General features: G+C 40.4%; 1 protein-coding gene across 2 annotated transcripts in view; it reads left to right on the forward strand.

Moving 5' to 3' along the window:
- The window catches only part of LOC149085974 (ubiquitin carboxyl-terminal hydrolase 24-like), a 212,670-nt gene that overhangs the window by 149,808 nt on the left and 48,743 nt on the right, over window positions 1-14,119 (forward strand). For both annotated transcript variants that reach the window (XM_089232271.1, XM_089232272.1), the window contains exons 49-50: window positions 2,021-2,120; window positions 13,574-13,693. In XM_089232271.1, the coding sequence (XP_089088397.1) occupies window positions 2,021-2,120; window positions 13,574-13,693 (220 nt within the window). The remainder of the gene's footprint in view (window positions 1-2,020; window positions 2,121-13,573; window positions 13,694-14,119) is intronic.

Here is a 14,119-nt window from a genome sequence, read left to right on the forward strand (position 1 = left end):
ACTGTAACCGTAACTGTTAGAGTGACACTGTTGTTTTCCATATCATTCTTGAGCGCATACATCAAAATACCTTATGCCAAAATTTCATTCAGTTTCTGTGAATGGTATGATAGTTAGGGGCCCATATGTCGGGATAGTTTTTTTATAATCACCCTGTATTTACGATAAAAATATTTGAATCAAAGATATTTACAAATTATGTGCAACTATTCATACTTTTAATATATTTATGTACATGCTCCTTATTTTAAAACAAAAAACTCCCATACCTGACATCTACTATATATTCTGCATCATCTACCTATCATTTATTTTGGAATTAGTCTGTTTAGCTTCTCTCTTTGAACTTATTATAGATACTGACAAATGTTCTCCTATTTCATCCAGGGTTTGAAATTTTATTACAAAATGGGACGTAAAAGATAAATACAAATTTCTTGACACTTCTTATTGTTCTATTTAATTTTTTTTTTTTTTTTAAATATACCACTTCCATACAGGGCAGCAACTAAATACAGTGCAAGCACGCATTTTTGTACCCTACCATTGAAGTCACTCTGGGATGCCTGGGTTCCTAAAATCCAGCAGCAGAGATGCCGCTGTCAAATACCCAGAATTTCAGAAAAGGGGCACACAAAAATTTTGTTAGTGTGTCCCATGGGACGTGTTCTCTAGTAGCAGACAATGGTATATTCCAACATGTACCCGTTCGTTAGAACTTCTGCAGAAGAATATGGATGAGGTGCATGTCTGGGTTTAGTAGTAGCATGGCCCATAGGCTGGAAACTTTGGCTGACCCCCAGATAGACTTTTCAAGGGGCCGTTCTGCAGTGAATTTATAGCGCCGCTGTGGTGGTCGAGTGGTCATGGTGACGGACTCGCATCACATCGCAAGGATCCGGGTTCAAACCCCACCTTCACCTCAGTGATGGTTTGCTGAAGTTGGTTTCCCATGGTTTTCAACTTCGAGGTGCAAATGCAAGCCGATCTCTCCATTAAAAAGTCTCACCACAGAGCAACAGACCTTCAACGATAAATTATTCAATCATTACACTTCACTCATAGTTAGAAAAGCTGGTGGCAGTTGGCAGCACTACATATAACAAATATTACACAGAAACAAACTTCATGTCAGGTTTGATTGCATGTACACACACGTTCCAACATGTACCAATTCGTTAGAGGTGCCGCAAAGGAATATGGACGAGGTGCATGTGTGGTTTAGTAGTAGTGAATTTATATCATGAAAAAACAGAAAATGAGAATCATCCCGGGCCCTATAAGCCCCACTCTTGTGGGGACCATGAGTAATAGTAGAAAATGAAAGTAAAAGAACCTAGTTATAAGCTGGCAAATTAATATTTTTTCCAATGAACCTGTGTATTGAACATGTTTTTAATAATGAATTATTTGATTCCAGTGAAAGGGGGGGGGGGTATACTTTAATTTTTTGCGAGAGGGACCCACTTTCACTCAAAAAGGACCCAGATTTGGCCAATAACCTGGCACCCAGGTAAATTAGAGTACAGCATCATCTCTGACCAGTGTTCAAAACACCTGGGTCTTTACTGAATGAAAGTGTTTTGTGGGATGCTTAAACTTTTACCCCCCTCTTCTAAAATTTCAGGTATTTTTTGATGCATCATGGAGTGTGACTTCATTGCCCCCCCCCCCCAAAAAAAAAAAAAAAATAGGGAACTGGTGAATTTGTTACCTCTATGTCCATCCCTATGTGCTACCTTGATAATAACTGATGTTTTTTGTTTTAAGTGGCTGCAATATTCAGCAATACTTGTATGAAAGCATATCACAAAAATGAACCAAATTCCATACCATTTGTAATCAGTCCTTTTTTAATTTATTGCCTGTAGGTACATAGAAAGAAAAATATAATGTTGCCAAGGTTCACATTAAATAATAAGATAAGTGCTGATCAGTAAGATAACGGCAAATCTAATCAATATTTAATACAGGTTGGTATTTTAGTGAGATTTAATTGTGCATGCGATTTCATTTGCAGGCCTTTTCTACTGGAATGTCCGAATCGAGAAACACGGCAAATATTCTCCAGAATAGTAGAGAAAGGAATCACAAATTTCTTTACACATGAAGGGGAAGCTGTAAGTTTTATTTTTATATTTTACAGTTTGTTAGAATTTTATAGTCATTGCTCTTTCTATTATAAATACCCAGTCATTATAATCTTAGCTGACCTTTATTGGAATCCCCACGTGAACTACATTTTTTCAAAAATGTTGCAATAACTTTTCTTCCCTTGCAAAAACTTAAAACTTTCTACAAATAACCTTTGATACCTCTGTAGTGATTAACGATGATAAAATCTATTCAATTTATTTATTAAACAAAACAAATCACAAAAATCACTACATACGCATGGAACGGACATACACATATGCGACAACATGTCACACCTCAACCAAAACACAGAGTGTCATCTCTAGACGGCTTTGACTTCTCTTCCAACCACAAGGAAAAATATGTATAATATCCGGACGGCTTTGACCGATTCCCCACAGGTAGTCCCCCACCAGCGATAGCGAGAGAACTACCTGCAAGGCAACCTGAATCTGACCCGTCTACCTGAGCGGGTGGTCATGAAAGTTTGGTCCTCGTCACTGGAAGTCTGTTGATCTTTTGAAGTTATTGTTGCTTGCTGATGCTTTGAACTTGCGGTTGCTTGCTGTGAAGTTGTTGTTGCTTGCCGTGAAGTAGTTGTTGCTTGCTGTGAAGTTGTTGTTGCTTGCTGTGAAGTTGTTGTTGCTTGCTGTGAAGTTGTTGTTGCTTGCCGTGAAGTTGTTGTTGCTTGCTGTGAAGTTGTTGTTGCTTGCTGATCGTTAGAAGTTGTCCGCTGATGCTTTGAAGTTGTTGCTTCTTGTTGATTGTTGGAAGGCTTGTGGGCATTGAAGGGCAGGTCATCACCACAGATGTAAGCCGGTTTGACTCTGTCTATGCTTACAGATACTGGTCGACCTTTTATTAGTATTTGGAACACCTTTTCTGATCTTGACAGTACTTGGTAAGGTCCCTCGTACGGAGGTTCTAGGCTTTTCTTCACTCTGTCCGTGCGGAGGAAAACATATGAGCAAGACAGCAGATCCTTGCTGACAAAAACAGAATGTTTTCCGTGGCGAACAGTCTGTTTTGGGCTTAAATTTTCCATGGTGGTCTTCAACTGATCAACGAAGCTTGATGGATCTGGGTGATGACGACTAGGTACGAAAAACTCTCCTGGCAGCCGTATAGGTGCACCATACACCATTTCCGCAGTTGTAGCTTGCAAGTCCTCCTTCCAGGCGGCTCGAAAACCCAACAGAATCGTAGGAAGTACTGTTACCCAGCGGTTAGTTGCGTGAGCCTTGATAGCAGACTTAAGGTCTCGATGGAAGCGTTCTACTTGACCATTTGCTTGTGGATGGTATGAGCTGAACTGGACACCTTGATCTGAGGTGATTCTGTTAGGTGAACCGAACCGAGCAACCCATCCAGAATAGAAAACCTTGGCCACGGTGTCAGCAGAGCTATCCGGCATAGGGAAGGCTTCAGGCCATTTACAGAAGTGATCCACACAGGTGAGGCAATATGTGTAGCCTTCTGATGGAGGCAAAGGGCCTACAATATCAATGTGGACATGTTCAAACCTGGCATCAGGTGGTGAAAATTCCCCATGTGGGCTCTTCGTATGCCGACTCACTTTAGACTTCTGACAGTTAATGCATGTACGTGCCCAAGTGGTCACGTCAGCCTTCAGTGCGGGCCACACGAAACGCTCTTGAACTAGTTTCACAGAGGCCTTCACGCCAGGATGTGACAGTCCATGCAAGGCAGTGAAGATGTCCCTACGCATCGAGGATGGAACCAGTGGTCGAATGCGTCCTGTAGAGACGTCACAGTACAGCTGAAGCTTTGATTCATCAACAGGAAGAGAGTGGATTTTCAAGGAAGTAGATAAAGGATTGGTGAGTAGTTGCTGAATACCCTCATCTTTGAGTTGTTCCTCTGCCATTCGTTTGAAGTCGGTGGGAGATGATGTGTCTATGGAAGATATGGATACCCGAGACAATGCATCTGCCACAACATTTTCTGCACCCTTGATGTGTCGGATATCTGTGGTAAACTGGCCAATGAAATCCAAGTGTCGAAGCTGACGAGGTGAGCATTTGTCAGTAGTCTGTCTGAAGGCATATGTGAGAGGCTTCTGATCCGTGTACAGGACGAATGAATGGCCTTCAACCATGTGCCTGAAATATTTGATAGCAGAGTAAGCTGCCAACAACTCTCGATCATAGGTACTGTAATTCTTTTGTGCAGGAGATAACTTCTTGGAGTAGAACCCAAGTGGCTGCCAAGATCCTGACACACGTTGTTGTAAAGTTGCGCCCATGGCAATATCGGAAGCATCTACCACAATAGCCAAAGATGCTGCTGCCACTGGAAATGCCAAAGCTGTTGCATCTGCCAGTTCCCGTTTAGACTTCAGGAATGCTTCATCGGCTTCTTTGATCCAAACGATCTTCCTCTTATCGTTTCGCTTGGAACCCGCTAGAAATTTATGCAGGAGTGCCTGCGTCTCTGCTGCTTTTGGAACGAAGCGACGATAAAAATTGAGGAGGGCCAAAAATCGTCGGAGCTCTTTGACTGTGTCTGGCTTTGGGTATTGAGCGATGACCGACACTTTCTCAGGAAGAGGTGCAACGCCAGTTGCAGAGATCAAATGACCCAAAAATCGAACTGATGGTTGCCCCAGAACACATTTAGCAGCATTGAGGCGAACTCCGAATTCGGAAAAACGTTTGAATACTTGTCGCAAATGTTCCTTGTGCTCTTCAGCGTTTGTAGATGCCACGAGAACATCGTCGAAATACGGTACACAAAAGGTGAAACCCTGCAACACCATATGTATGAACCTCTGGAATGTTGCAGCTGCATTCGATAGTCCGAAAGGCATGAAGAGAAATTCGAACAGCCCGAATGGTGTTGTTACGGCTGTTTTCGGAATATCCTCTTGTCTCACAGGGATTTGATGAAAAGCTTTTGCGAGATCTAGGGTGGAGAATATTTGTTTCCCCTCTAGCACCTGGAGACAGTCCTGGATGTGCGGAACGGGATATCTGTCAGGGATAGTTGCAGCATTCAGTCTCCTGTAGTCGCCGCATGGTCTCCAATCGCCGTTGCACTTGGGTACCATGTGCAGTGGGCTTGCCCAGCAACTTTGAGATGGTCGGCAAACGCCTTGGGCAACTAGATGATCGAATTCCCACTTGGCTGCACGCAGCTTGTCCGGTGGTAGCCTGCGAGGTTTTGATGCAACTGGCGGGCCTTTGGTCTCAATGCAGTGTTGGACGTCATGTTTAACAGCATTAAACGTTGCTACAGTCTCTGTCAGTTCAGGGAACTCGGTGAGAATTCGATGAAATTCACTATTGTCCCGGATGCATTTCACTGCTGGGGATGGTACGTCCGCACCAGCGATCTTGCAATGTGAACGAAGCTGAGTGAGTGGATCGATTAATTGACCGCGCCGAACATCTATAAGCAGTCCGAAATGCCGCAAAAAGTCAGATCCGATGATTGGACGTGAAACGGCAGCAACGATGAATGACCAATGAAATGCACGACGAAGTCCTAGGTCTAGTTTTAACAGTCGTTGACCGAAGGTGTGTATAGCAGTTCCGTTTGCAGCAAACAACTGAAGCTTGTCTGGCTGACGTCGGGAATCTTCTTTGCGTAGTGGCAGTACAGATACATCAGCGCCAGTGTCTATGAGGAACTGCACGGAAGATGACTGGTCAGACAGATATAGCCGGAAGCACTCGAGTTTGCCGTCACTCCGAGTATCGAGTGACGGCCCAACTAGTTTCCCTGCTGGTTGAAACTGCAAGGCTGGACACATTTGGTTGCTTTTTCTTTGAAACGCCAGTGGTACCAGCAGTGCTGGTAATTTCTGTCACGACTGCTGGAACGCTGACGAGATCCTCAGCGATTTCTTGATTGGGATCGAGCACGCATTTCGAGACGCTGCAAACGCGAAGAAATGTCCATTAGAATGGTCTGCATTTGCGAAGCTTCAGCTGAAACCGCATGAATTGCAGTGGAGCTTTCCGCGGCGGCAAGTATGGCATCAGCCATTTCTGCCAATTTATCCAGGCTATCATTGGATATCGCTAGTATTTGCTGAACATTTGTAGGCAGCCGCTGGAGGAAAAGAGACTTCAAAATATCATCACTCACCCGTTGCCCAGCTTTACTTCGCATTTCCAGGAGAAGGCGTGATGGTTTCCGATCACCCAGTTGCAATCCAGAAATTAGGTCGCGCAACCGCTGTTCCTCCGAGTCCGCATACTGCGTGCACAAACGGTGTTTTAGCGTAGCGTAAGATGTTGCGGTGGGTGGGCTGGTGATAATGTCCCAGACAACAGACAGCTCCTCTGGTTGCAAGGCAGATACGATGTGATGATACTTGGTCACCTCGGCTGTCACTCCTGCCAGAAGAAACTGACTTTCCATCTGCCTAAATCAGATCTCCGGATTTGCTCGCCAAAACGGTGGAGCTTTTACGGAAACATGGGCGATCTCTGCCGAACCAGTTGCGTTTTCATCTGCCATTTTGTTTTGCTTAAATCCTTTGGTTGCCTGTCCTCTTCACAATATAGGTCACCAGTTGTAGTGATTAACGATGATAAAATCTATTCAATTTATTTATTAAACAAAACAAATCACAAAAATCACTACATACGCATGGAACGGACATACACATACGCGACAACATGTCACACCTCAACCAAAACACCGAGTGTCATCTCTAGACGGCTTTGACTTCTCTTCCAACCACAAGGAAAAATATGTATAATATCCGGACGGCTTTGACCGATTCCCCACACCTCTGTTTCCAAACTTGTATTGTTCCTGTACTTTCCTTATTATGTGAAATTTCGCACTCTCACATGACTACTTAACTGTACATGCACCTTGTACTAATTCCTCTGCAGAATTTGTAATAAATTAGTGCAGGAATGTGGTGAACAGGGATGTACGAAAGATCAAGCTTGGGGGGGGGGGCAGAAAAATTTAATTTTTATGAAATTTTGAGTTACCACCCTTCAAAAAACATTTAAATTAATAGAAATTGGTTAATATAGCATGTGAACAGTATTTTCTTTCAATATTCATTTTTTTTCACTGAAATATATTTTTTAATTTTTCACTTTTTTATAATTTTTGGTTCAGCTTGGGGGGCAAAGGTCCTCTGCACATGCCTTTGGTGGTGCATCTATGTAAATGTGTGATCCTAACATATTTATATTGTCAGAGTTACATTTGTTTCATGTTCTACTGGTGCTGCCACTTGTCTCCCATATTTTGAAGTTGAATTTTTACACTGAAGAATATTTATAGGCTAGAGAGTCAATAAATTAACAAAATAAATCCCCTCCCTTTATTCTAAACTGGTGGCTTTTGTGGCTGTCTTTTACCGAACCAAATTGCCAACTCAGTTATCCAATCTCTTAGACTTAACCCTTCAACGCATAGCTTTGGATATGTGCAAAGGGTTCTTTAAATAATGCATCTATTTTGAAGATAAAAATTCATAATCACCTTTGCGCATAAGGTGATGTCGTATTCTTTCCATTTTATGTTTTAAATTCGTTGCTAGATGTCCCAATTAATAACAACAATTCTTCGTTTGTTGCAGAGCATGTGCGCCTGTGATTTGGCTAATTTGTTAAAGTGTTTCAGTTTTTTTTTAACCTTGAATTTTACAATTCAATTTTTTTTCTTACTATAGTTTGTCTCTGAGAAGGTAGTTATATAAACTGAAGAGCCAAAAAAACTGGTACAGGCATGCATATGCAAATAAAGAGATATGGAACCAATCAGAGTACGGCGCTGCGGTCGGCAACGCCTATGTAACACAACAAGTGTCTGGCATAGTTGTTAGATCGGTTACTGCTGCTACAATGGCAGGTTATCGAGATTTAAGTGAGTTTGAACGTGGTGTTATAGTAGGCGCACGAAAGATGGGACATAGCATCTCCGACAGGGTTTAAGCTACAGTCGCATTTTTCGTAGAAGTAGTAGCCACTTTCGCAAAAATGCGTACAGGAGGTACGAAACGAGTAGACTTCCAACCATCAATCATTACATTAGCACTGTAGTATTTTGCTAAAGCTTTTCCCTCCATTTTCGTTTTTTTGAAAAAGGAATTTTTTATCCAGCTTAAACCCTGATCTCTGAGGTAGCGATGAAATTTGGATTTTCACGTATGACGAATTTCACGAGTGTACCGTGAATATCGGGAATCCGGTAAAAAATTAAATCTACGACATCGCTGCGGCCGGATCATGCAAGAACGGGACCACCGACGACTGACGAGAATCATTAAACGGGACAGACGTGCAACCCCCCCGCAAATTGCTGCAGATTCCAATGCTGGGCCATAAACAAGTGTCAGCGTACGAACCATTCAACGAAACATCATCGATATGGGCTTTCGGAGCTGAAGGCCCACTCGTGTACCACGCCTCGCCTGGGCCCGACAACACCGACATTGGACTGTTGAGGACTGGAAACACGTTGCCTGGTCTGACGAGTCTCGGTTCCAATTGCTTCGAGCTGATGGACGTGTACGGGTATGAAGACAACCTCATGAATCCATGGACCCTACATGTCAACAGGGGACTGTTCAAGCTGAGGCTCTGTGATGGTATGGGGCGTGTGCAGTTGGTGTGATATGGGACCCCTGATACATCTAGATACGACTCTGACAGGTGACAGGTACGTAAGCATCCTGTCTGATCACCTTCACCCATTCATGTCCATTGTGCATTCCGACGGACTTCCGATGAACATTATTGAACATATCTGAGATGCCTTGCAACGTGCTGTTCAGAAGAGATCTCCACCCCCCTCCCTCTTACTCCTACGGATTTATGGACAGCCCTGCAGGATTCATGGTGTCAATTACCTCCAGCACTACTTCAGACATTAGTCGAGTCCATGCCAGGTCGTGTTGTGTCACTTCTGAGGGCTCGTGGGGGCCCTACACGATATTAGGCAGGTGTACCATTTTCTTTTGCTCTTCAGTGTATTTGGAAAGAGTAATATTACTTTTTGATACTATACGTTAACTTCATCTGCGATTTTTGAGGCTCTGTATGCCCTCTTTAAGGTATTGTATAAGCAGTACAATTCAAAATAGGTTTTTTAAATTAATTTTTCAGACTTTCAATACATATCATTGACTATGGAAAAAAATTATCAGCTCAGGAAAAAAAAAATGGAGCATCTAAGGATTAACTCTAAGGCCCTCCTCACACAGGGAAACTAAAGTCTGACAATTGATAAGAGAAACCGTTTCCAGAAGACCAACATGTGTAATGCTATAGAAGCCCTCACACGAGGAAATTGGCGATGAAATATTGAACACGACTCAGTCACTTGGCGACTGGCAAGCTAGTCGTCGCCAACTTTTGTTGTAGAAACTACCTCTAGCATTCCTTCATATTTTTGTCATGCGAGTTTGGACCCAAATTGAAAAGCAATCCAGAGTATATATATAATAAATTATTAGTTGAAAGGATATAATGGAATTTGGACAGAATTTCAGCTCATACATGATGAATACATGATTGGTGAATACATGATTTCTTTATTTAAATTTATATTATTTTGAAGTTATAATGAAATTAGGGGCGTCGGAATTGTTTTGAAACTGTGGGTGCTCATCTTTAGTTTTACATCGGAAATTTTAATTTCTGAATCAATTCTGGGGATGCTCGGATCCATGTCACAAATTACCGTGGGTGCTTGAGCACCCCTGGCTCTGACGCCACTGAATAAAATAGTAAACCAGGACTGTCATTTCAACATTTTCGGGGGGGGGGGGGTGGAAGGAGCAAAGAACATATACTCACTGTATGTATATACACCATTTCTCGTGTATTTTTGAAAACCGAGGTGCTTGCAATAACCCCCTGATTCCCCCAGATGACTGGTCTGTGGTAAACGCATGGGCCCACTCTAGCATCCCCCTCCCCCCGGGGGATTTCAAAAAAAGATGGGGCGTCACGAAAATTAGATCTGGTAAAAAATTTCAGAAATAATCAAATGAATTTGCCAAGTGGGGCCTCAGAAAAAAAAAATGCATGGCTGGGGGCCTATGATACTCTTGAGACGGTCCTGGATAAGCACCTCCAGAGAATTTCAAAATACTTTTGCCTGCTTTTACATGTACCTAAATAAGCACGTGTTCCATAGGGATGGTCCGGTCCCTGATTCCCCCCCCCCCTTGCTTGGAATGTCTGTAATCTAGGTCATGTACATGCACATCTGTGTGTGGGAGTATTCGAGGAAAATCATTCCCTTAAACGTAAACAACAATTCGTGTTGTTTGTCTCTAGTTTTGCCTATTGTTTATTTTTTGCCTCTTTGAACTGTAACTTTCGTTGTTTCATCTCATGAAACTACTTAAAATTCTACATTTATATGTTCAATTAATTATATATATATATATGTAGCGACCCTTTTTCAACTGTTTATTTTCATTCTTTTTTATTATTATTATTATTATTTATGTCCGTGTGGCAACGTGTATTTTTATGAAGTCAAAGCCGACTATCTTTATTGCTTGTTTTGCATTCGGCTTCTCCGTACGTCTGCCACACGCTCCTGCCATTAAAGTTATAATGGTTGTATAAATTGTAAATAAAACATGTAAATAATTAACAATCGCTATATTCAACTGATGAGTGAGCCTACCGAACGACGTCGCGCCCCGAACGCGTAACATATATATATAATTAATCCAACATATATACACGTACTGAAAGGCACATTTATAGAGGAAAAACAGGCACATTTTATTCCAAATTTTTTTCCCATTGAAATCACTCAAAAAAAATGAAATTATACTAAAAAAATGATATAATTTTTTTTTAGCCATTTTATTGCCATTTCAAAATGATATCACTTTCAATAAAGAGATTGCGTATTTACTTGTGAGCTGAAATTCTGCAGCAATTTCACATTTAATTAAATTTAATCACATTAAATTATTTTACTTATTTCTTTGTTACAATTTTTATTTATTTTTGATAAATTTCGATTTTTCCTATCCCGGTTAACAAGATAGTACCGAAAGATAAGAAGGAAAACTATAGACTGCTGCATTTACTCAGTTTCCCAGGCTTTGAATATTTTTTTAGTAGCGCCATGGGAGGGAGAACTTGCAACTCAACTCGTTCAAGTCAACTTTTAGTTCCCTGATTTTAGTTTCCCTGTGTTAGGAGGGCCTAAATCAACCTTGCTTTTTAAAGTCCTGTATGGCCAGTGTCGGTTGTGCCTACATCTGCTGTGAGGAGACATCTTTCAAACTACCTAACACCTTCTCTATTTATTCGGCAGAGCTGTACGCTATCCTTCAAGCTCTCCATCATGTACTACTCAAACACCACCAACGACGCATTATTTATAGTGACTCTCTAAGCTCATTACAGGCACTGTGTTTCTTCACTTATCACACTCATACATTTATTCATGGCATTTTTCATGAACTGCATCATCTCATTCATCATGGTAACACAGTGAAATTTTACTGGGTACCAGGTCATGTAGGAATACCAGGCAACGAAAAAGCAGATACCGCAGCTCAAACAACAACCAATGTTGACAATAGCCTTTTAGTACCTGCCAGTGACCACTTCTCAATCCTCCAGGAAGTGATGCATTGTCGTTGGCAGGAGCACTGTAATAATCAAATTAATAATAAATTATATGCCATTAAACCTGCATTGCAATTGGCGTTCAAGCTGCAGGACTAACCGAAAGGAGGAAGTCATGCTCGCCCTGTTGCGTATAGGACACAGTCATATTACACAATCATATCTTTTATTACGAGAGAGTCAGCCAGAGTGCCAGCATTGTCAGAGTCCATTGACCATTGCTTATGCTTTTACTTGTTCACATCATCAAAAACCATTTTACGACCGCTTTCGGTCAAAGTCATCTTACTTTTTGTGACATTTTATCTGACTATTGCGATGCGTCTCACATTTTTGAATTCATCAAAGCCATTGCTTTTTATGACATATTATAGTTATTTGCAATTCATGCCATCGTTTTACGTTTCACGCACCATTGTTTTTTATCATGCACAGTTTTACTTTCTGGACGTGACAAGAATAAGAGTTTCATCTTATTATTAATTAATCATTTGTTTTGGTGCATTTTGACTTTATTAGTCCTTGCGCCAAAAAACATAAAATCCAATCCAATCCTGTATGGCCAGTTACCAAGTTATCAAACCTATTTGCTCACCAATAAGGTGTTAAGCGAGATGACTCGCTCCAATGGAAATGTATATATTTTTCATTTCACATTTTATTCTTATTTATTTTTCTTTTTGTATCCTGTGTATAAAATATGGCAAGTGTAAGATAACAGAGGAGATGACAGTGGGGAGGGGGGGGGCTCAATTGCTTTTAAAACATAAAACATACCTCCATCCTAATATGTGTACATTCATCTGTCTTAACTAAACCCTGAAACTTTTCTCCAACTCCCAATCCCATCTCGTCTGTAATCACCACAAAATTTGTTAATCGCAACACTACCCAATTATCCGGGGAAAATATGTTGTAAAAATTTTGTGTTGTTTTTTTTTGACCCAAAATAAAGTGTTCCAGACTTTGCCATGAAGCTGGGCTGGAAGAGATCTTGGCAACGGGATAAGTCCAGTGGCAAAGTTCTGGCATTTATTCATTCATGTATGGCCAGTGTGTCTTCAAGCAGCATTGGCAAGCTATCTCGCCTCTTATTTTAGCATTGATAAGCCCAGATATTTTGTAAAGTTGATTTTTCAATGGGATACTTTTTCTTATACCCCTTACTTTGCAGCTGCTGAAAATTGGAAGAAAGCTTGCTTAATTAAAAAGAATGTATGACATTTTGAAGGGGGTTTAGTGAGTTTTGCTGTGCCACTTAAAGGGTTAACATTGACACTTCTTGTATTTTATTAAAATCTGATTTTTCTAAGAGATTCAATTTTTTGGAGAAATGATTCAAACTTAATTTTGTATCTTCTGATTGTTTTCAATCTAGATTCTTTTCTCAAACAATAACCAACTAGAATAACCTCTCATTATTATCGAAAATCTTAGAATTATTGATTTTGTTCATAATGTGAAGTAATATTTATCAAATTATTATTATTCTGAATTTTCTTGTATAGGCATTAGCCAAACAATATTGAATAGATAAATAGGTTTACTTTTATTACATGCCTGTACACACACACACCTATAGTATTTTATAATATGTGTACATACATATTCGTGTGTGTGTGCACTCATGTGTACTGTACACTGAAACCACACTCTGTAATACATTAGTTACCCAAAATTTAAGGTAAAAAATGAGCAAAAAATTTATTTACTTATTCCACTGGGACTTTTATGAAGCGAGGAACCTATAGGTGAGCTAGAATAATTTTTTTAAATGTGAATATGTATGTTCATTCCATAATAAATTTGAATTAATATGCATCTTTGTTTGATAGGGTTCAACTTCTTTAGACAATATAATAGTCCATCTGTTAGAAATGCTCAGCCACGATGTTCCTGACTACTGCCGAAGCTGCTGCCAGTATTTTGCACTTCTTTGTACATATGCACAATTGGTAAGAAACTCTAATCATAGATTTTCTTGTTGCATGTTCAGCCTCAGAGTCTTTATGTTGATTGCAGTGAACTAAAATTTCAATTAACTGATGGTAATTGATTGTATTTTGAAAGAGAACTTTGATATACGAGTGGGTGATTCCAAGGCGAGTAGGAAGGAGGAGTGTAATCAGACAAAATGCTAGATTTAATTCAGTTGTCACCTGTTCGTGTCAAATAATGTCAGATGTAATATGCTAGCCTTATTAAATGGCTCCAATTGTTCCATCCAAAATTTATTTTTTATCACAGGAAAACGATATCTGCTTTTCAAAATATTTGAACTTGTATCAAAATTGCATCTCTGATAACAGACAATAATGGTTATTTATACAACTGTTTTTTAAGGAGGAACAGTCTGTGAGAGACGTGTTCTGGATAATACT

The sequence above is a fragment of the Pholcus phalangioides genome, unplaced genomic scaffold (genome assembly GCF_987345545.1).
Source record: "Pholcus phalangioides strain wild (caught in Gottingen) unplaced genomic scaffold, Ppha-v1.0 ptg000005l_1, whole genome shotgun sequence".
Lineage (NCBI taxonomy): Eukaryota > Metazoa > Arthropoda > Arachnida > Araneae > Pholcidae > Pholcus > Pholcus phalangioides.